The following is a 21,412-nucleotide window of genomic DNA, read 5'->3' as shown; positions in this document are numbered from 1 at the left end:
TAGAGCTGAAGTTTTCATATCTGGAAAATCGAGCTAAAGTCACCCATAAGAACCACAATTTCTTCCATTTTCTAAGCTTTCTCGTAAAACCCACTTCCATATCCAGTTCTTTTGATCTTGGCACTCATCCTCTCCTTTCTTGGATTTCAATGGCACTCCTCTTATGAAGCTACTGTAGTAGTTTCATTCCATTGTTTTTGAAAATTGGTTTTGATTAATTTGATTTTAATCTTGAGTGAGTGGGTGTTTGGCAAAATTTTTAAAATAGTTTTAGCTTTTCAAACTAAAAAATGTTTGTGTAATTGAAAAGCAGATTTTAAAACAACTTTTTGAATAGGAAAAAATAAAGTTTAAAAAAGGTTGAAAATCCTAACTTTTTAGTTTTTTAACCATTTTACTTTTAAAAATCTGTTTTTTTTTATCCAAATATTTTTTTAAAACCAGTTTTTTCTAAAAGCTATAAACTAATAAGCATTTTTCTTAAAAAATCACTTTTATGTTAAAAAAAAGCTAACCCAAACATGCTTATTGCTTATTACTTTTTTTGTATAGGAAAAAAAAGAGGATGATTATTGCTTATTACTATCACAATAAGCTATATCACAATAAGCTAAGTTTAAGTGTTTGGATAAAATCCTTAAAAGTCAGTTTATTGTGTTAGAAATAAGCTAAATAAGCTAATTTTAATAAGCAAATCTTTTCTCCTTGTTTATTGCTTATTTGCTTATTCCTATAAAAAATAAGTTAATAACCAATAAACTAATAAGATAATCCAAACACTCCTAATAGTTTTTGGTGGTTAATGTTAATTAAAGTGATATTTGATTTGTTTTTGTGTTTATTTAGAATGAATGTTTAATTAAAGGGGTGTTTGGGATTACCTTTTGAGTCTAAAAGTTTTGTTTTTTTTTTTTAAAGTTCTTTTTGAGTTGTTCAAAAAACAAAAATCAAAAGTTATTTTTAAAAAATGTTTAGGTTGCAATTTTAAAAAGTATTTAGGTTGCATTTTTTAACTTTTGAATATAATTTAGTTTTAGAAGGCTAAAAGTCATAAAATATCATATTTTCCTAACTTTTAAAAACTCATATTTTTCTTCTTTATAATAGTTATTTTGAAAAGAACTTTTAAATTTTCCAAACATCTTTTTGACTTTTTAGAAAAGTTAAAAGCAAAAAGTCATCCCAAATATAATCCCAAACACCCTCAAAGTGAGGTTTGATTTGCAAAATTGTGTTTGTGTTCTTGCGTTAAACACCCTCAAAGTGAGGTTTGATTTGCAAAATTGTGTTTGTTTTCTTGCGTTCTAAAATACTAGAGGTGATGGTGACCGAACAATGGTAGTGACAGCTTTGGTGGTATTCCAATTTTTCCAACAATGGTACAAGAGAGAGGATGAATGGGTGGGGTTGGGTTTTATTTGTTTTCTTTTTTGTTAATTATTAATTAGAAAAATACAAAATTAATAAAAAGGAAATGGAAAACCAAATAGAGAGGACAAAAAGACCAAATACGCGTTTTAGATGTTGTTTGATTTTCTGAAACAAAAATTCATGAAGCCTGCGGACCACCTCTGCAACCCTTTGCAGTAGAAGAGGTTGACCAAACGACTGCAGACAGTAATAAGAAGTGTGTTTGTTTTTTTAACATTTGCATACTGCTGCAGATATTAAAAAATTAAAATAAATTAATTTTATAAACCGAAAATAACTTTTTAATACGTAAAATTTAATAATATATAACATTTCGGTCAAAATTAATGATATTTCAATAAAAAATAATAATATTTTAACAAAAAATAAAGATATTTTAGTAAAAAATAATGATATTTATCATTATTGAATATAAAAAAACGAAAAATAAATTCAATAGGAATAAACGAAAAAAATTGTGAAATAAAATTTTAACAAAATATAATCAAAATTTCAGCAATAAAAAAAGAAGAAGAAGAGGTTGGAAGAGGCAGTACAAGTGGTGCGCCAAACAAAACACGCGCAGAGGTTTTTGACTCAGAAGACTTTTAAAAAACAAACAGCTCCGAGATAAAAAGTGTTACGCGTATAAGAGGTTTGAAAAAGTTTTTTCCAAAAAACAAACAAACACTAGTGTTTTATCTTTCACTCCACATTTGTAAAAATATCTTCATTTGTTTCACCAACTTATATGCATTCTGCATGTAAACCGTCACAACTCCACCAATTTATACAAACACTTGAGTAATTATATTATTATATATAAATACTTTCTAAATATATTTTAGACTTGGGATAAGAGGGAAAAAATACCCTTGAAAAAACGTAAATTTCATAAAGTTTTTTATAATAACTAAATAATTGAAAGAAAATACTTGTATTATACTCTAAAAATAACATCGATAACAAAAATCCACATATTTAAAAAAAAAAATACTTCTAATATATTTTTAAGATACAAAATCATTAAATATGTTTTATGCATATAAGCTCCTTTAAAAGTTAGGCTATGGACAATCACCTCTATCGTTACCCTCTGGAACGGGTGTCTGAATACAACATACACATACACATGTAGACACATCGTGCCCTTACATAAGCAAGCACAAACACACATAACACATATATACATACACATAAACATATAAATATAAATATAAATATATGCATAATAAACTCACATCCCGTTAACCCATAGTTTTACTCCTTTCATGGGATATGACTACTCCCACAATCATTTATTTCCATGACATTATGCTCAAACAAAAATCTAAAACTTATGCCAATATCATTTCATATCTTTTTTGCTTTGAAGTTTCAACATTTTTACTACACGAGAAGTTCCAACAAATTCCCCACACTTCCAAATTCTACAATATAACTATTATTACAAGTATAGTTCAATTTCTCATTCCATTATACTTCATCATGTCACACTTGTAATTTGAATTCGATATTGTTATTAGGGGGGTATCTTATAATTTAGATGCACAAAACACAGTTTTTTTCAAGGCAGTTGCAGCTTTAGACTCAGAGGGTCTCCCCAAATGTTTCCTAATAAAATCTCCCGCCAAAATAAGCTTTCTAAGGTCCACATTTGTCTTCACACCAAGCCCATTAAGCATATATACAACATCCTCAGTTGCCACATTACCCGTGGCACCTTTTGCATATGGACAACCACCAAGACCCGATACAGATGAATCCACCACACTAATCCCCATCTATTTTTTAAACAAAAAAAAATAGCCTTAGACTTGTGTTTCTCCATAATGATAATTAAAAACATCTATTTAAAATGTAAAATTTTAGGGTTTCAGTGAGAGATGAAATAATCTTTACTTGGAGTGATACAAGAATATTAGAAAGAGCTTGCCCGTATGTATCATGAAAATGCACAGCAAGCTTCTCTATAGGCACAACTTTTTTAACAGCCTCGATCATAGGAATAACACTACCTGACAATACACAGAAAAAAAAAAGTATACACATTAATTTTAATTAATAAATAGAAAAAAAGATTCACTTATAACGAAATGATAATAAATATATATACCAGGAGTCCCGACACCTATGGTATCACCAAGGGAAATTTCATCACACCCCATTTTTACAAGCTCTTCAGCAACATATGCCACTTTTGATGGATGCACTTCTCCTTCCATTGGACATCCAACAACACATGATATATATCTAATACAATACAAGAAAACATATTTTGAATTCTTTTTCAAGAATCTTGGCACAATATGCATGATACATCATATATATGTATGTAATGTGCCTGACACATCTTCATTTATGTATCAGACATATACGTAAGGAGAATACATGCACTATGATGAGTTGAAATACAAAAGTTAAATACCCGCGTACAGGGATGAAGAGTTTTCTTGCAGCAGAAGCAACATCGCGATAACGTGCAAGACTTTCATCAATGCTACAGTTGATGTTTGACCTTGAAAACGACTCAGAAGCTGCAGCAAACACAGCAACTTCCTTTACTCCAGCTGCAAGAGCAGCCTCTAATCCCTAATAGATTGTGAAATAAATTAAGAACTTTTTTTTTTTTTACAAAACTTGTGCCATTATATTAAAGATTTGTATAAGATTACAACTTACCTTAAGATTTGGTGTTAGAACTGGGAATCTAGCATTGCTAATTCCTTTAATTCCTTTAATTACATCTTTTGCATCTGCCAACTGCAGTTTTGAGTTTTGACATCGATTAAAGGAACAAAAGATGGACATTTTGATTATATTATGAATACAAGCTTCTTTTCTTGTTACCTGTGGGACCCATTTTGGTGAGACAAAACTAGTAGCTTCAACAACTTGTAATCCTGAATTAACCAACATTTTGATCAATTCAACTTTCACACCAGTAGGAACGATATCTTTCTCATTTTGCAATCCATCTCTTGGACCAACTTCCACTATCTTTACATATTTTGGGATATTTCCTAATAACTGTAGTATTTATTACATGTAAACAAGTAAATAACATATGGACAACCCTTAGGTTATAAGACAATATTAGCATTATGATTTGATTGTGTACCTTATGTTGTGAATTTGTTGCGATACTATCTGTGTATTGGGTGCTGTAATGACAACTTGACATGCATATATGTGGATTTAGAGTACGAACAACAGGGGGTTGATGTCTATAATGTTGTAAAGACATCTTTGTTAGTCTTTTTAATGGAAATTAAAAGTATTCATTGATGATTAGATGTGATCAAGAATAATAAATTACTTACGTTTGACTTTTGGATGAGCCAAATTCCACTAATTTCCTGTATTTTCCAGCTGCAATGTCGTATACTTGGCTTTTAGATGTTACAGGGTGATTGGTTTCAAAAGCATCCACACCAGTGCTCATGCTCATATGCTTTTCAGAAGCTATTAGCATCAAAGTGCTTAAAAAGGTAGGACTATATTTGTGGCAATTGAAAGATTTCCTCCTTGTAACACCAGCAAGGAACTTAGATGATAGCATTGAATCAATAAGATGAGTAGAAAAGACAAGGACCTATCTTCGATTTGACCTAGATCCCCAAAGGAAAAGAAAGCGTTATTGATTAATCATGTAGGAAAGCAGAAGTTGATAATCTGATTGCATTATTTCTGATCACAAGAAGTGTATTTCAACAACATATTATGGATTTAGGTTTCAATTAATCGATTTCAAACGACCCATGGATACTAAACACCAAATTAGAACAAAATCGGAGGGTATCGAGCTCAGAAACTCAAATAGTCATGACCTAGAGGCTACCACATCTTCTTTCATCGAAGTCCAGCTTTCACAACAGAATTGGCGTCCTATTATCATCTAAAATTATAATAATTTTTACCAAAATACATATACAATATTCATCGATAAAACCCATAAGAGAGATTACAAAGTTTGTTTGGATGATTACCTCGGTTAAAGCTTTAATTTATGGCAGACTAAACCCTCAATCGGAAAATACTCATGATCAGGCGGGGGAATGGAGAGACCATGCTCTGTCTAGCATACCAAAGCAGTAATTAACATGTCTTCAACGATATATACTCATTCTTGTCAGATATTCCGCCCAGGATAAGAATGAAAACAGTTGACGATTGTCATCATCTTTATCTTGACTTCATACAATAAATTAGATGAAATTTAGGGTTTCTGATAGATGGCATTGTAGCAGGTTTAACACTTCACATCATTGGCTCTTACACCTGTTAATCATTGCTTTATATTGTAAAGGGAAAGGAAAATGACGTATAGGCCTATAATGCTTAATTTATTTTGTGGCTTAATAAATGATCGAATTATTTGTTATCTAACAATATAGTCTCTTCTACCTATTGTAGCCGGTTAATGTTGCCACATAAACCTAGCCTAACACGTAAGCGATGACATGGCAAGAAATTAAATCGTCCAACAACCGCAACGACGTCGTATTGAAGGCGAATCGTAAGGAGCAAGGATCGACAGTTCTAGCGCCTCCATATAAAATGAAGACTTCCTTGACCTAAAAGGGCACATTTGCAAACTTCATTACCCCAATCTCGTCTCTAAGTTTACTCCAAAATGGCTTCGAGCGGACGTGCAGAACACAACTGGTCTCCAAATTACGGCCGTCACATGGATGAGAATCATTCGAATGGTGTAACCAACGAATACATGGCCATCAGTCTACTGCAAACCCAGATGGAATTGTCTCTTATACGGGAGGACTTCCAAGACCAGTTGCGTGAGCTCCGTCAGACAGTTAATCGACACTTAGATGCCATGAACCTTGAGGTCGATGACGTTCGCGCTGGTCAGATGGATATCTCACATATGGTTGTTGATCTTAAAAATCATTTCGTTTCTCTGCAAGGAGCATATGTGAAGATGGTCTTCAAGGACAACAAACGTAAGAAGCTGATGTCTTGTGTTGGGATTTTTGGTGTTGTTTGTGCGTCTGTGGTGACGTATTTGGTGTTTAAGTACAAAAATGTTGTGTAGGTTGAAGCATTTCACTCCTGGGTTTGTGTTTTGGTGTGTTGCCTATGTTGTTTAGTGTTAATATTAGTAGTAGATTCTGTGTGGGTTGCTGGTATTAGTTTGTGATGTTGGTCTGTAGATTTGGTGGTGGTGTTGCTGGGCTGCTGATTGTCATCGTTTTTTGATGAAGTTTTTTGTCGATGATCCCTGTAATAGGTTATTGAATAGCAAAAAGCGACGTAAACAAACCCATGGGTGAATTGTGTTTTAATATGTTATTATTAAAAAAAACTTGTATTTCACCTGTATCAATATGTGTGCATGAAAGAAAGAAACATTTGGGTATTATATATGTTTCATCGACTAGGACGGCACCACAAGACAAAGCAAAATGAATTTACCTTTTTTATGCGCATAGACAGGGACCACAAATGGTGCAGTTTGGGAAAAGGGACAAAAAATACCTTTGCACACGATTGAACCATATATGCTTGTCTGCAAACCTTTTTTGGAAAAAAAAGGGAATAAAGTTTTCTAAAGATAGCCTTTTCATGTTGAATGGATTAAGTCACAAGTCCCCTGTTTTTTACAATGACTTAATTACCCCTGCATGAAAAATGGTCAATTTACTTTGTAATGACTTAATTACCCCTGCATCCAAAATGGTCAATTTACTTTGTAATGACTTAATTACCCCCACATCAAAAAATGGTTTTAATTTCTAATGACTAAAATGCCCTCACATCCAAAATGTTAAATTTAATTTCTAATGACTAAAATGCCCCCACAACCAAAATGGTCAATTTAAATAGTAATAACTCAAATACCCCCACATCATAAATGGTCAGTTTACTTTGTTTTGGCTAAAATGCCCATAATACCCCTAAATATTCGTAGTACACCATAAAAGAACATACAAAGATCATTTGTTTACTGCAACACACATTCACTACAAATAACAAACAACTACTTAATCCAAGTCCATGATCGTTGCAACACTGCTACCTTCACCTCCCACATTTTTTGCAAGCTTCAATTTAATGATTCGTTCTGATTTCTTTTGCATTTTAGGTGGTTTAACATGCTTAACTCGAGCATTGACATTCACCCCTTCATCCCGTCTATTGACTCCCACCATTTTCTCTTCATTTCTAGGCCTATCCAAAGCATCAATAGCATCTACGATTACCTCATCATCCCCTACTCATGTGGCAACGTTTACAGACTCCTGTGTAGGTATCATTTTTTGTTTCTTTGTTCCATTTTTTTGGATGTTCCTACACCTTTACTACAAGTAGCCTTGTTGTGTCCTTTCTCCTTGCATATGCTGCAAGAAACTTTCTTCCCTGCCTTGCAGACGGTATGTTTTCCCATCCGTTCAGAAGCATCTCTTCTTCTCTTTATGGTTGGCCTTCCTGGCATACGTCTTTTCAATGGAGGCAAAGGGGGTATCAAGTCAGTAGAAGGCCACATATTTTGTCCATTCATCCCATGGATTGGCTGTTTGTAAGTATTATGGTATAATGCAGCCAAGTACATTGGATCTACATATGGACCGTCAGGTGTCAAATTTAAGTAGGCTAAGGTGGTAACTGAGTGTACGCAGCCATATCCATTAAGTTGCCATAGCCTGCAGCTGCATTCCTTTTTTTCAACATCCACAGTAAACGCCTCGTCCATCTTCCTTGCCTCAAACTTCATCCCCCCACAAGAAATGACATGCCAATGCCTACATATATAGATGAAAACCGCAAATATCATGAGATGTGAAGAGTAAAGTACTAATGTAATTGGATAAATGTACAAACCTTTGCTCAGTTTGGAGCATATTCAACCGTATTTTGATATTTGGACAAACAGAATAAGCATTCCATCCTTGTCCAGTTAGTTTCATAGTCACCATCCTTTGCATCACATATATACGAATGTCCTCTAACATGCTTATTATTGGTTTCTTCCGGGCATCCAAAATCACACTATTAAAACTCTCTGAAAAACCATTCTCTACTGACTCAAAAGAATTATGAACTCTGAAAAAAACCAAAGACCAAGTCTTTGGATCTCTAGCCATAAGATGCACAACTGTTTCCGGATTTAATTTTCCAATCTCTTTCATAACTACATTAAATTGTGCTTCAGTTGTTGCCTTGCTCGCTTTCCAAAACAGATTTTCAAACTTGGATCCACTAAATGTCTTTCTAAAATTCGCATAGATATGTCTAGCACACTGCCTATTTTCAGCTGCTGGAAATACTTCCTTTACTGCCTCAATCAAACCCTACATAAGTCACATTAATGTTTGAAATTCGAATAGCAATAACTAAATTTAAAACATGCAATAGTTTTGAACCATACCTTGTGTTGATCCGAAATTAGAACCAAACCGTTACCATCATTCCAACATTGCAGATCTTCTGAAAGACTTTTTAAGAGCCATTTCCAATTCTCTTTGTTTTCCACAGAAACAACTGCCCAAGCAATTGGGAATATTCCATTGTTAGCATCTCTACCCACAACACAAAGCAACTCCCCTTGGCAAAAAGTTTTCAGAAAACTACCATCCAGGTTAATGATCCTCCTACATCCTCCCTTTCATCCCTCTTTTACTGAAGCAAAACATATGTATATTTTGCTGAAATAATTCTTACCATCAGGCATTGAATCAACACAAATTTTAACTGTGGATCCAGGATTTGATCTTCTAATCTCCTCACCATATGACCATAATCTTGCATAATTCTCAGCTATTGTCCCTTCAACTAGACTCAATGCATACTTCTTGGCTCTCCTACACCGACTCATACTCACGTTAATCCCAAAATCTGTTTTTACCTCCTCTCTAAGCATTTGGACGCTCATCTTTTGATTGTTATAAAATTGGTGCTTAAAGTGGGTCCCTATCCATTTGTAAGTCACAATTGATCCGAATTTGAAATTCTTTGCACAATTATGCTCACTGATAAGAGATTTTATCTGGAAAGACTTATCTTCACTCATCCAAGAACCCCAAAGCCTAAAAGTACATTTGCCATCACAACATTTGACAAGTAATCGTCTAGTATCATTCTTAACAAAACATAATTGATAACCATTCGCGGCAACATAGTTACAAAGCATGTGTTTCAATTGCTTAGGACTCTCAAACCTCATACCTAAAACAGGTTCCTGCTCCTTCCAATTGAGCTTATCATTGAAAATGTTTGGCAATTCGGGATAAACATCTTCATTGTCACCCGTGTCTTCTTCGAAAAACTCACCTGCACCTGCTTTCTCACTCATCTCTACCTGAATCTCATTAGCCTTTATAAAAAAAAATGAGGCTTCTGATGGTCATCTTCATCGCCATCGACATCCTCATCCTCGTCGTCATCATCATCGTCATTCTCTACCTCATCGTTCGTGTCACTGTCACCCACATCCTGATACCCTGGTGCAACTTCCTTAACCAGTCCTGCACCATCAAGTACTTCTTCCTCAACGTTACCAACAAACTCGTCTTTGTGTTCATCCAACCATTCCTGTATGTTACTATCCCTAAAATGTTCTACATACATAGGGAGTATAACACCACATTCATATGCAATTTCAATGAAGTCGTAATAATCGGGGTCATTGCAAATTAGAGTCAAACCTTTTGGAAAATCAATATCAGGTTGGCAGTAATAGAGCTTCTCACACTTTTCCCCAGTGAACCTTTCAATGAACGCAACACACCCATCCTTGTCCATTCCTGCGAAATCGATGTCCGAAAACCTCTGAGTAATTCCACCGGTGTAGCGTATGGGGTTTCTGGCGAACATTCCTTGGAAGTGGACATCTACTTGTAAGAATACGGGTTTCATGCTTGAGGATTCAGAAGCAGCTCACAAAAAAGGGTTTACCGATGAAGTGTTGAACAGTGGATGTAAAAGGGCTCTTTTATAAAGCATATACCGACATTACGAAGTAGGCGACTAATTAATGACATGGCATTAGACGAAAGTCACAGTCAGCATCCGATGTGGTGTTAGTAGAAGGAGGTGGACTTAAAATGACCGACTAACCCCTTCAAAATTGAAATAAGGACTTAATCGACCCGACAAAGACTAATTCGTTCCCTTATTAAGCCACAAAATAAGTTAACTGGCTAAATGGGTCAACCCTAGAAACATTATAGGGCATATACGTCATTTTCCCTATTGTAAAATTGTAAAAGTTAATATAATTATTAATGCTTTATGTGAGTTTATTTAAAAGAAAAATGTTAATATAAAATTCTAAATATTTGAGCAATTTGAATTTTTAATAAAAATAGGAAAATATTGAATTATAAAAGTTAAACTGTGTTTTTTTATTTTTTTTTAAATTTAAACAAATAATTTAGATAAATAAAAAAATGAAACTAATGAAGCTTTAATTTACTATAATTTGGAAATTAAAAAGGAAAGTTAATTAATGAAATTGATATGCATTTATTATTATATTTAAATACTATGTGAAATTTAATAAAATAGAAAAACCATAAAATGACATGTGGAATAAAAATTAATTTAAAATAACCATAAAATTACATAACTATAAAATTACATGTGACAAAATAAATGAGAATGTGACATGTGGTCAAATTTACTCATTTAAATAAAGAGAAAAAGACAATAACAACCAATTGCTTATTTATTTATTTATTTTTATAAATATGTTTAAAAATTTCAAAAATACCAAAAATTATCTTGATTTTGGTAGATGCTGACCGAGAAAAATCGTATTTTTTGGTCAAGTTTGAACATTCATGATTTTTTTCATACTTTTTTGAGTTTGAGTTTTTTCATTGTGATATTTGAAAAGAGGGGTTTTCATTGACATATTATGATCCAAATTCAGATGTCGGTAAGAATATGTTTTAGCTTCAAAATAGACTTTGTGGTGAAAAATATATAAAAAACAAATTTTAATCGTTCATAACTTCTGCAGGCAAACCTTGTTTGAATTGAATATATTTTTTGTTGTGTTCTTTGTAACAATGATTATCATGATTCATGAACATATTAAACTCTTAATTTGAATGTCGGTAAATCATATATTTTTAACTTAAAAAATAGGTTATTCAGTAAAAGTTATTAAACTAATTAAAAAAAATTATAACTTTCACATATGAATTTCATAACAATTATCATGTGGGTTTGGATTACAAAGGTGACTGTAAGAATCTAAAAAGAAAATCACAATACCACCAAGATTTTTACAAAGCAATGAACTATGAAAATTTAAAAAGAAAAAATTTCAAAAAGAAATTATCGGCCAGCTGGATTTTAGGACGAATTATGGTATTTTTTGAATTTTGACTATTTTTTAAAAAAATATTTTTTTGTGATTAACTATTATGATCATTTCCTTTTTAATAAACATTTTTTTTTGTATATTTTGCAAATAACCTGTTTATATAATAAAAACTAAAGTAAGTTACAAATTTGGTCCATATGTTTTACCTAAAATTATAAGTTCAGTAAAAAAATTTAGATCGTTCTCCTTAGGTTTTGCACTTTGTTGCGGAGACATTCACTATCATGTTTAAAGGGTCTCAAAATTTGGACATATTATGTAATTTTGAATAAAACACAAGGACTATATCCACAAGCAATATACAACCAAGAAATTTGGTTTCTCTTAACCTCTTGTGTCCTCGTAAGGTCATCTCCAATCGATTAAACCCACGGAGAGTTGTATGAAATGCCAAATAGGAAAGAGAATATATACATTCACTTTAATTCTTAACAAAATCATAAAATTTCTTTACAATTCTATTGAACCGTTGCATGGTCATTCAACCCCACACTTTCTGTTATCTATACTATATTCACATTTATTCTACTAAACCTTCATATAACTCCCATTATGGATGACCTAAGATGTAGCTCCAACAAATCAGTTACATTCTTTTTTCTAAGCCCCCATTGTCTAAAACAAAGATTTGCAATAGTTTCTCTCTCTTTATTAAAAATGGCATTATCTTCTTCCTTTGGAAGGATCGAGTCCCTTGTCTTATTTATATATTAGGTTAGAAACAATCGGTAACAGTTTTAGCACATTGCAACATAGGTTTTGTTTTGAAAAAAAACAAATAGCCACAACCAATCACAACCAACCATTGCTCTTTTCTTTCTCTCTCTCTCTCTCTCTCTCTCTCTCTCTCTCATTAAGGACATATCAAACGAAATTTGGCAAGCCCCTAGCGAGAGTTAGGGGTGGTGTTCTTTTTCCTAGCAGGGCAGTGTTCCTTTTCCTAGCGAGCTCATAGCGAGGAGCCTTTGCGCTCCACTCCCAGTAGCCTTATAAGATAGAAAAAACCCCACACATATGGTTGCATCAGGTGGACCCTTCTTGTTCAAGACCAAAACTCATACATGATATAGAATTTAAAAGCATTACATAAAATACAAAATACAATATCTAAGACAAATACTAATTTACCATTTATATGATTGGGTGGTAGTTACAAAAGATGGGCTTTTACAAAAGATATGGGTTTCTTCAGTGACTTCCTAACCCCATATACAAATACATTACATTAAAATGGCTTGAACATAGAACATTGCAAGCACAATAAGCACATATACATTGCTAATATATACATACTCAACCTCATCACTAGAAGAGCAGGTATCTGCCAAAAGCAACTCCTACAAGCGAGACACAAACAACAAATATGCACACAATAAGCACCTTATTCATCATGGTGTTGAGCTATGATGTAATTTCCATACGAGCATCCCTCAAATCGTCCAGGTCCATGTTCAAGGAGCCCAACTCCCCCTTATATTATTCTTTCATATGTGTCAGTTGTGCATTGATCTCGTCTTTCAAAAGCGACAACTGAAGTTGGGTTTGGAAACAAGTAATATCAAGGTTTTGGTGATCATGACAATTAGAGGTGTTACCATTGAAAGACCAATTATGATGGGAAGGCCTTGTCAGATTGTATGGACTTATGGCAAGCAAGTTTTTGTCAATTTATGGTAAGCATGTTATGGGATTTCTACATATAAGGGCATGGATAGAATCCATGTTACTTCCAACAATAGGTGAGCGAACTAAAAATACAGGTAAAAGGACTTGATTCCCTTAGAAAGCTAAAAAAAAGTTTAGGGACAATTTAAAACCAAAACCAACACTTCTATGGGCTACATTGACATTTGCATAAATAAAATAATAATATATAAATAATATAAACCATATCTAACTTTATTACATCCAGAAATAAAAACAACCATATTATAAAATTAAGAAGACAAACATCTTGAATATGTTTAGATCCAAAACTTGCAAAAGAATGATGAATTATGGTAAAAAAAATATATCTGAGATTTAAAATCCTTTTTTTCTTTAAGCCTTTAATACATACATACTTTCAAAAGTCCTAGCAATTAAGCTAACAAGATTTTGTATATCAATTAGCACACATGTCATCTTTATTCTGATTGCAAACATAGCATATAGTTCTTACAACAAGAGTAAGTTCAAAGAGATGAATAAAGTGGTACAGTTGATAAGGTGTATCCAGCTTCAATGATGAAAATGTTACCAGTCACATAGTCTGGCGAGCCATGAACTAGGTACCTAACCATGGATGTCAAGGCTGGGTCCGTAGTGCCAAAATCTCCCAATGGAACAATTTTTGAAGTCACATTCTTAAGCCATTTCTTTTGCAAGAGTTCCTCCGTAATCTCAGATTTAAAAATCCCAGGACATATTGAGTTTACCCTTATTTTGTGTTTTCCAAGTTCCATTGCCATCACTTTTGTCATGGTATTAAACGCAGCTTTTGAAGAAATATATGCAACTGCTCCCTTTTCATGAGTACGATTAAGACCAGCACAAGAAGACATGTTGATTATGGATCCTCCTTGATTAAGAGCAACCATATGACGACAAACATACTTAGATACCAACCATGATCCTGTTACATTTGTTTTAAAGGCTTTTTCCCAATCTTCTTCTGACAAATCCAATGCACCTCGTACAGGACCTATAAATGCATGCATGTTGCAACATTAAAGAATATATGTTATTGTAACTCAACCTTTTTTTATTGGAAAACATTAGGGAAAAATCTAAAAGTAAACAAAGAAGGAGGGGATCTTTTGATAAGCCTAGAAAATATGAATTTGAAACAGTCAAACAGATGAGAACTTGAACCCGGAAATTGATCAATGCCAAATTAGCTGTTATTCAAGAAAAATTAAATAAGATAAATGAGGTCTCGATCATATAATTATGTTCATTCAGTATCAGAGATCTCAATGTCATTAACTGTAAATGGATGTGAGTGATGAGCATGACGTGGAGGAGTTCAAACTGTTTGACAAAATTAGAGATCTCAACGTAATTTATTTGTAATTTTATCGTTGAAACTTTTAACAATAATTTATATACATTTGTTTGACTTTTATAATCATTTGTTTTTGTTATATATATATATATATATATATATATATATATATATATATATATATATATATATATATATTATTTTTATTCAAGTTTGTAGCACACTGGTATAAGGTATATTGAAAAATGAAAATGTGTCCCTCCTGTCGAAGATAGGGGACAAAAAATGTAGATTTAAAAGTAAAATTAGTGGGTGCCACTTACAAATTGTTATAGAATATGTCTTTATTGATTGACATGTCTTCTTGATAGACATATTTTCTTTATAATTTACAAGTAAATAAGTAGTTTGGTGGAGCTATAGACATTTAAATTGTTCTATTTTCATTTAATGACATGCTTTAATAAATTCAACGCCATCAATTTGGTGACTTAGTACGTTAATGGTACAATTACTTGGAAAAAAACATGCATTAAATATGAGTTGGTATGAGTTGGTGAGGTTTTATTCTCATAAAATTCAACTCTTAGACCATCCGTTATGTCCACCACATACCACATATGTGGTGGATGCCACATCAACACCACATTCTACTACAACTAACATGGGATACCTACCACTAACACACCACTCTATATCATTATTTTTATTTTTTTTTAATTCAAAAATACAATAAAATTACTTTTTTTTTTAATTCAAAAATTACAATAAAATTACATTTTTTATAATTAAAAAAACATTCATTTTTTTAAAACTATTTTTTCATTAATTATAAAAATAAAATAACAACTTTAAACTACATTACTTAGTTAATCTAGAAAAAAAAACATTATATTAATAAGAAAACGAACAAACATACATATAAAAATCCTAATCGTCGTTCATGCTATGTTGGTACAAATGTTCCGTGACATCTTCTCGAAGATTGAAACACGTTTCACTGTTATGAATTTCAACAACTCGCTCTAAAAAAGCATTCGTTCCGGGTACGAACTCCTCAATTGGAACGACAACTCATACGTGCAAATCGCTCGACCTTCATCTTCAATAATCATATTATGCATTATAATACATGCTAGGACCATTCGTTTAATTCTTTCTTTATCCCAGAGTCATGTAGCATATTTCACTACATGTCATGTTTGCTTAAGGACTCCAAATGCCCTCTCGATATCCTTTCTCGCCGATTCCTGTTTTTTTTGTAAAAAAATTTGCTTTTTCACTTCGAGGAACCGAGTATGCCTTCATCAATGTAGAATAATCCGGGTATATCCCATCACCAAGGTAGTAACCGTATTTGTACGCGTGCCCGTTTACCGTGAACGTCATATCAGGTGCTTTGCCGGTCCAAATATCGTTGAAAAGTGGAGACTGGCCAAGAACATTAAGGTCGTTGTTAGACCCCGCTACTCCAAAAAAGGCATGTCATATCCACAAATCTTGAGATGCAACAGCTTCTAGGATGATCGTTGGTTCACCTATATCTCCTCGAGTGAACTGACCACGCCATGCAGTTGGACATTTTTTCCAAGCCACATGCGTACAATCTAGACTGCCAAGCATACCAAGAAATCCATGCCTCTCTTAATGAGCCGAATATAATCTCTCAATATCACATTGAGTAGGTTTACGCAAATATTCTTCGTGAAAAACCTCATAAACACATGCAGAAAACCAATCTACACATTCAATTGCGGTCCTCTCGGATACTTTCAAGTATTCGTCAGATGCATCAAATGTTATACCGTATCCCAAATACCTAAGAGCAGCCGCACATTTTTGTATACTACTAAAACCCATTCTTCCTCTAGCGTCGGGTTTTTGTTTGAAAAAATCATAATGAGATTCTAAAGCATTACTAATACGTAAAAATATAGCCTTATTCAGACGGAAACGACGTTCGAACGAGTCGTCATTATAAAGACAATTATCGGCAATGTAATCACGTACCAATAAGTCGTGTGCGGCTTGGCGATCACGATTGACGACCGCCCTTGTACGCACTGCATTCGAACTTTCTTCGGCGTGAACGTGTTGCACAACATTGAAGAATGTCTCAACGAATTCTACGTCGTCATCCGTGTCAAAACTTTTTAAAAATTTCATATGTATTGTGGGATCCATGTGTATGTGTTTTGTGGTTTTAGAGAATAGAATGGGGTGTAAATTTTGGTATAATAGAAGTTTTATTTATAATTAGTAAATTGTGTTTGAAAAAAAAAAAAAAGAAAGAAACGGCCAAAATAGCCGTTCAACGGCCAAAAAATCGAACATCCAATCAGCTTTCTCGTTTGAATCCGTCGTCGGGAACACGAAGAAGCACGACCACGCCCAACCACAGAACATCGGGGTGGTGTGCACGATCCGTGCTCGTTGCCACATAGACCACGATTGCCTACCACAAGGCCTTAATGACCCTACTTTGAAGATGGTTGCCCCACATGCATGGTTTGCATTATATTGCAATTTGCATAGGCTCGAAGTTAAATTCCATGGCTTTAACTTTAATTATTTTTATTTTTATTTTTGTATTAATATAATTAACATTTATATTAACAATTAAGAAATATACCTTAGCATGTATGGATAGGTATTAATTATATATGATGGAGTAACTCTTAATTACAACTATATAAACACATGTCTATTCCTAATTTCATTATCATAATTACCGTTGAAACTGCACATTTTTCCTTTTTTTTTTTTTTTTTTTTTTTTTCCGCATTGTGTAGATCTCAATCAGTTGTAATAAATGACTTGTGCAAAGCTCAAGCCTTATTCGTCGGTATTATGTCAAATTAAGTCTAACTTTGTAAAATAATACGTATATAAAACAAATATACTAATTCACAACTTTGTTTTTTTTTTTTTTTTTTTTTTTTAACAGCAAAACTTTTATAGAGAACTAGTCGGAAAGTAGAAAGAAAACAATTACATCTGGACGGAAACAACTTTGTAAAATTCATCTTGCTCAAAACCATACTCAGATTACCAGATAATGAATGGAATAATTCGTAGTTGCATGGTTTTAACTTTTACCAACTACTCTCAGTTACACGAAAGATATCAAAAAGTATCACTTAAATAAAATAATTATAAATAATTAAAGCAAAAAAACTGATTCAAGGAGAGATGAAAAATATATTATTCAAAGATATATATACCTCGAATACCGGCGTTGTTGATCAGAACATCGATCCGACCAAAAGCCTCCCAAGCCTTTTGCACAGAAGCTTCAATGGTAGATCCATCAGCACAGATATCAAGCTCAACCGCCATCGCAATTTGACGTTGGTTTGCATGAACATGAACATCAATATGATCAGAGATTGATGATTCCATATTGTTAATTTCATCGCATAGAGATTTGAGGAGATCTGTTCGACGTGCAGCTGCAATGATCCTGCAACCGGCTTTTGCTAAATCGATTGAAAAATCCCGACCAAGACCGGAGGATGCACCGGTAATCATCACGATTTTGCCTCTCAGGTCTCTCCATGGTTCAAACTGATCACAAGTTGATGCCATTGACTTTCAATCTTGAATTGATAACCAGTTTTTGAATGACAACTGAATCTAATTTAATATAAAGAGCAAATTACGAAATTCCCTCGTGTGAGATATTGCTAGCTCCATGCATGTGCAACTCTAGTCCAAGGGTTTTATTTGTTGTATTGTATTCCAAAATTTTATTTTATGCCCATATATATTTTAACATCCTTCAAATTTATTTTATTTAAGTCCTATATATCGTTTTATTAATTAAGGTTGTTGCATCAGGATTTCAATGGGATTGTTTCAGGTTTGCAAGATCGAAATCATAAGATCGGAATCGGGATCCTAAAATCCTACAAAACATTACGTAAAAAGATAAAAGGTTTTATGCATAAAAGTCTTATTCTTTTGGAAATTATTTTGATAAAGTTTTAATTTTTTTTTAATAGAAAAATCCTATTATTTTTGAGAAATCACATAATTTGTCATTTCCTGTTGAAATGTAAAAACTGATTTTTTTTTTCATTAATTTAAGCAAAATGTTAGATATTAGGGACTTTTTTGTTCAAAAAACAGAAGTTATGACTTTATCAAAATAATTCCAAAAATAATGAAATTTTTCTGTATAAAACCCAAAAATAAATGATCATATATAAAAATTGTTTCTGTATATCATGATTAAGTAACTCAAAAAAGAAAAGTAACTTGTCATATAGTGATTAATGACATAGTTAAATAGCTAAAAAGATTATTAATATTAATTTATATCATACCAAAATAACTACTCACAACCTTCATGTTATTTGCTTTGCTTTAACTATAAAAAAGGAAATTGATAACAATTTCAACTTTTAAAACTTAAATAAAAACTGTAATTTCTCAAGCTCTTAAGGAAAAATACTTGCAAATTTAAAAAAAAAAAAAAAGAAACTGAAAAAATGTTCGCTTTTATTGTTGAGCTTGAACTATTAAAGAAAAAAAATAATAACAAGTTAAAGCTAAATGTTAAATTCTACCATTGATAAGGGTAAAATGTAAAAGGAAAAAAAAATTATGGTTGTTGGTCATTTACGGTTCAAAAAGCAGTACAAGAATGTGGCTATTCTCGATTAAGCATTGGGTAAGGAGACCAAGTCAACAAATAAATGAGTAAAGATAATAAAAACTGAATCATAATATGGTAATTTTCATGGAATGGTAGGATCGGATCGGATCCCGATCTTACGATCCTGATCCTAGTCCTACGATCTTACATATAAAGCAATTCCACTGCGATCCAACAAGGTTTTTATACATATATGATCGTAGGATCTTACAATTATACGATGCATATGTATTTGTATGTATGTGTATGTGTATGTCAATGTGTGTGTGTGTATATATATATATATATATACACACATATATGATCAATGTATTTATGTGTATGTGTATATATGTTTATTTATATGTATTCATATGCATGTGTAAGCGTATGTGTGTATGTGTATGTGTATAAGTATATATATGTAAATATGTATATATGTGTATATGTTTGTCAATATGTTTGTGTGTGCATGTGTATGTGTGTGTACATATACATCAATTTACAGGTGGTAATTGATGACACCACACGACAAAAATACACGACACGAAACGAAATTGAGACAAAATTGAAATTTGAATTCGTGTTCGTGTCAAGTGCAAAAAACACGACGTCGTGTCATGTTCATGTTCAAAATTTGACACGAAATTGACACAATTTAACATTTTTTGTCGTGTTTTTCGTGTATGTCGTGTTATGTATGTATGAATAAATATTAATTAAATACATTAATTGTTATTTCATGTTATCTTTGTCGTGTTGTGTCGTGTTTATCGTTTTCTAATCGGTTCGTTTTCGTGTTAGTTAAAAAAAAACGAGATCGTGTCGTGTCATATTCGTGTTACATAAAACCTTGTCGTGTCGTGTTAAACAAAAACACGACACGATGACTCAATTTGCCACCCCTACATCAATTAATAAGTATGTGTATGTATATGTATATGCATTTCAATACATTTATATGTATTTGTATATGTATCTCAATGTGTATGTGTGTGTGTCAATGCGTGTATGCATGTAACTGATGGGTTTTAACCATAAGAACTTTCCTATGTGCGCATGCAAAACCCTAATGCTTGGATCGAGGCTTTCTAATTAAACATGCTTTAAATCCAAGACTTCTAATGACTAATTAGGTATAAGAACAATACAAAACAGATCTAGAAGTTTACCTTTGAATCTCTTGTTTGATCTTGTTATCTTGGAGCTCTAGAATCACAATTGTCACTCCTCTAATGGCTTACAAACACCAACTAGCAAGGAGGATGATTTGAGAGAGAGGAGAGGGGAGGAAATTCGGCCAGGGGTTCTCTACTTGAGATGAGATTCCGAATTCCCTTGGCCAGAGGGTCTATTTATACTTGTAGACTCCTTAAGGGTTTCACCTTAAATCCTAGTTGGATAATCTTTCCTTAAAGCAATCCAAATTCATTCCTTAGATAACCTTGGACGATTTTAAGCTATCCCTAGCTTCTAGAATTCCTCCATCCTCTATCCAATAAGGATTTACAGTCTAAAGTGTAACTATCAAACAATTGACAGTTTATACCCTCTTATTTAATTAATCTCTTTAAGTCACCAAATTAATACTAATTAATTTATGACTTATACTAATCAAATAACAATATTATTATTCCTTATATTATTCTCATAATATATTAATAATATTTATTCTCTCATAATAAATCATCCTGTCAAGTTGCTATGGTGAAGGCAACCCAAAAGGACCATGCACAACCGGGTCAAATACTTGTCTACTATAGTTGCAACCTTAGACACTATTCCAACAGTCTCCCACTTGGATAAGTCTAGTAACTATATGCACAAGTACAATCCGATTTGCAATCGTAGCTCTCAAAGACGCTGTCAAACTCTGATCTAATCAATCTTGTCCTTTAGATAAGGGATCGTACAGTCCTCTGTTAGATAGCATGCTAACAATTCTATGGAATGATTAGTCAAGCATTTAGGTTTCTCGATCTCCGATTTATTCGACATAGAACTTAATCGAACACATCAATTT

General features: G+C 32.8%; 3 protein-coding genes across 3 annotated transcripts; all 3 read right to left on the bottom strand.

Moving 5' to 3' along the window:
* Nucleotides 1-2,737: 2,737 nt before the first annotated feature.
* LOC145055010 (uncharacterized) lies at nt 2,738-5,695 on the bottom strand. Its single transcript, XM_079003288.1, has 9 exons — nt 5,400-5,695; nt 4,734-5,021; nt 4,532-4,637; nt 4,261-4,440; nt 4,093-4,173; nt 3,839-4,002; nt 3,527-3,663; nt 3,313-3,428; nt 2,738-3,194 (listed from the first exon to the last, which is right to left on the bottom strand). Exons 2-9 carry the CDS (start codon nt 4,970-4,972, stop codon nt 2,946-2,948), a joined length of 1,272 nt encoding a protein of 423 aa, XP_078859414.1. The 5' UTR covers nt 4,973-5,021; nt 5,400-5,695; the 3' UTR covers nt 2,738-2,945.
* An 865-nt stretch (nt 5,696-6,560) lies between these two features.
* Nucleotides 6,561-9,724, bottom strand: LOC145050863 (uncharacterized). Its single transcript, XM_078999054.1, has 7 exons — nt 9,094-9,724; nt 8,801-8,976; nt 8,254-8,723; nt 7,729-8,174; nt 7,451-7,645; nt 6,847-6,948; nt 6,561-6,652 (listed from the first exon to the last, which is right to left on the bottom strand). The coding sequence occupies exons 1-7, from the start codon at nt 9,722-9,724 to the stop codon at nt 6,561-6,563; spliced, it is 2,112 nt and encodes a 703-aa protein (XP_078855180.1).
* Nucleotides 9,725-13,800: 4,076 nt separating this feature from the next.
* LOC145055009 (uncharacterized) lies at nt 13,801-18,463 on the bottom strand. Its single transcript, XM_079003287.1, has 2 exons — nt 17,975-18,463; nt 13,801-14,447 (listed from the first exon to the last, which is right to left on the bottom strand). Exons 1-2 carry the CDS (start codon nt 18,336-18,338, stop codon nt 13,939-13,941), a joined length of 873 nt encoding a protein of 290 aa, XP_078859413.1. The 5' UTR covers nt 18,339-18,463; the 3' UTR covers nt 13,801-13,938.
* Between the last annotated feature and the right edge of the window lie 2,949 nt (nt 18,464-21,412).

Source organism: Lactuca serriola, chromosome 5, assembly GCF_051521515.1.
Source record: "Lactuca serriola cultivar US96UC23 chromosome 5, Lser_US96UC23_V15, whole genome shotgun sequence".
Lineage (NCBI taxonomy): Eukaryota > Viridiplantae > Streptophyta > Magnoliopsida > Asterales > Asteraceae > Lactuca > Lactuca serriola.
The sequence above is the reverse complement of the archived record's forward strand: the minus strand, read 5'-3'. Positions and strand labels throughout refer to the sequence as shown.

Bases quoted from the DNA above. Each gene is read 5' to 3' on its own strand.
- LOC145055009 (XM_079003287.1), bottom strand. From the start codon at position 18,338: ATGGCATCAACTTGTGATCAGTTTGAACCATGGAGAGACCTGAGAGGC. The intron at 14,448-17,974 runs GTATATATATCT...ATGCATTTATAG, and splicing joins CAACAACGCCGGTATTCGAG to GTCCTGTACGAGGTGCATTG.
- LOC145055010 (XM_079003288.1), bottom strand. From the start codon at position 4,972: ATGCTATCATCTAAGTTCCTTGCTGGTGTTACAAGGAGGAAATCTTTC. The intron at 4,003-4,092 runs GTAAGTTGTAAT...ACAATCTATTAG, and splicing joins TTCTAACACCAAATCTTAAG to GGATTAGAGGCTGCTCTTGC. The intron at 3,195-3,312 runs GTAAAGATTATT...TTTAAAAAATAG, and splicing joins ATATTCTTGTATCACTCCAA to ATGGGGATTAGTGTGGTGGA.
- LOC145050863 (XM_078999054.1), bottom strand. From the start codon at position 9,724: ATGAGTGAGAAAGCAGGTGCAGGTGAGTTTTTCGAAGAAGACACGGGT. The intron at 8,724-8,800 runs GTATGGTTCAAA...TGACTTATGTAG, and splicing joins TAATTTCGGATCAACACAAG to GGTTTGATTGAGGCAGTAAA. The intron at 6,949-7,450 runs GTAGCAGTGTTG...TTTCCAAAAAAG, and splicing joins AAAAAATGTGGGAGGTGAAG to GTTTGCAGACAAGCATATAT.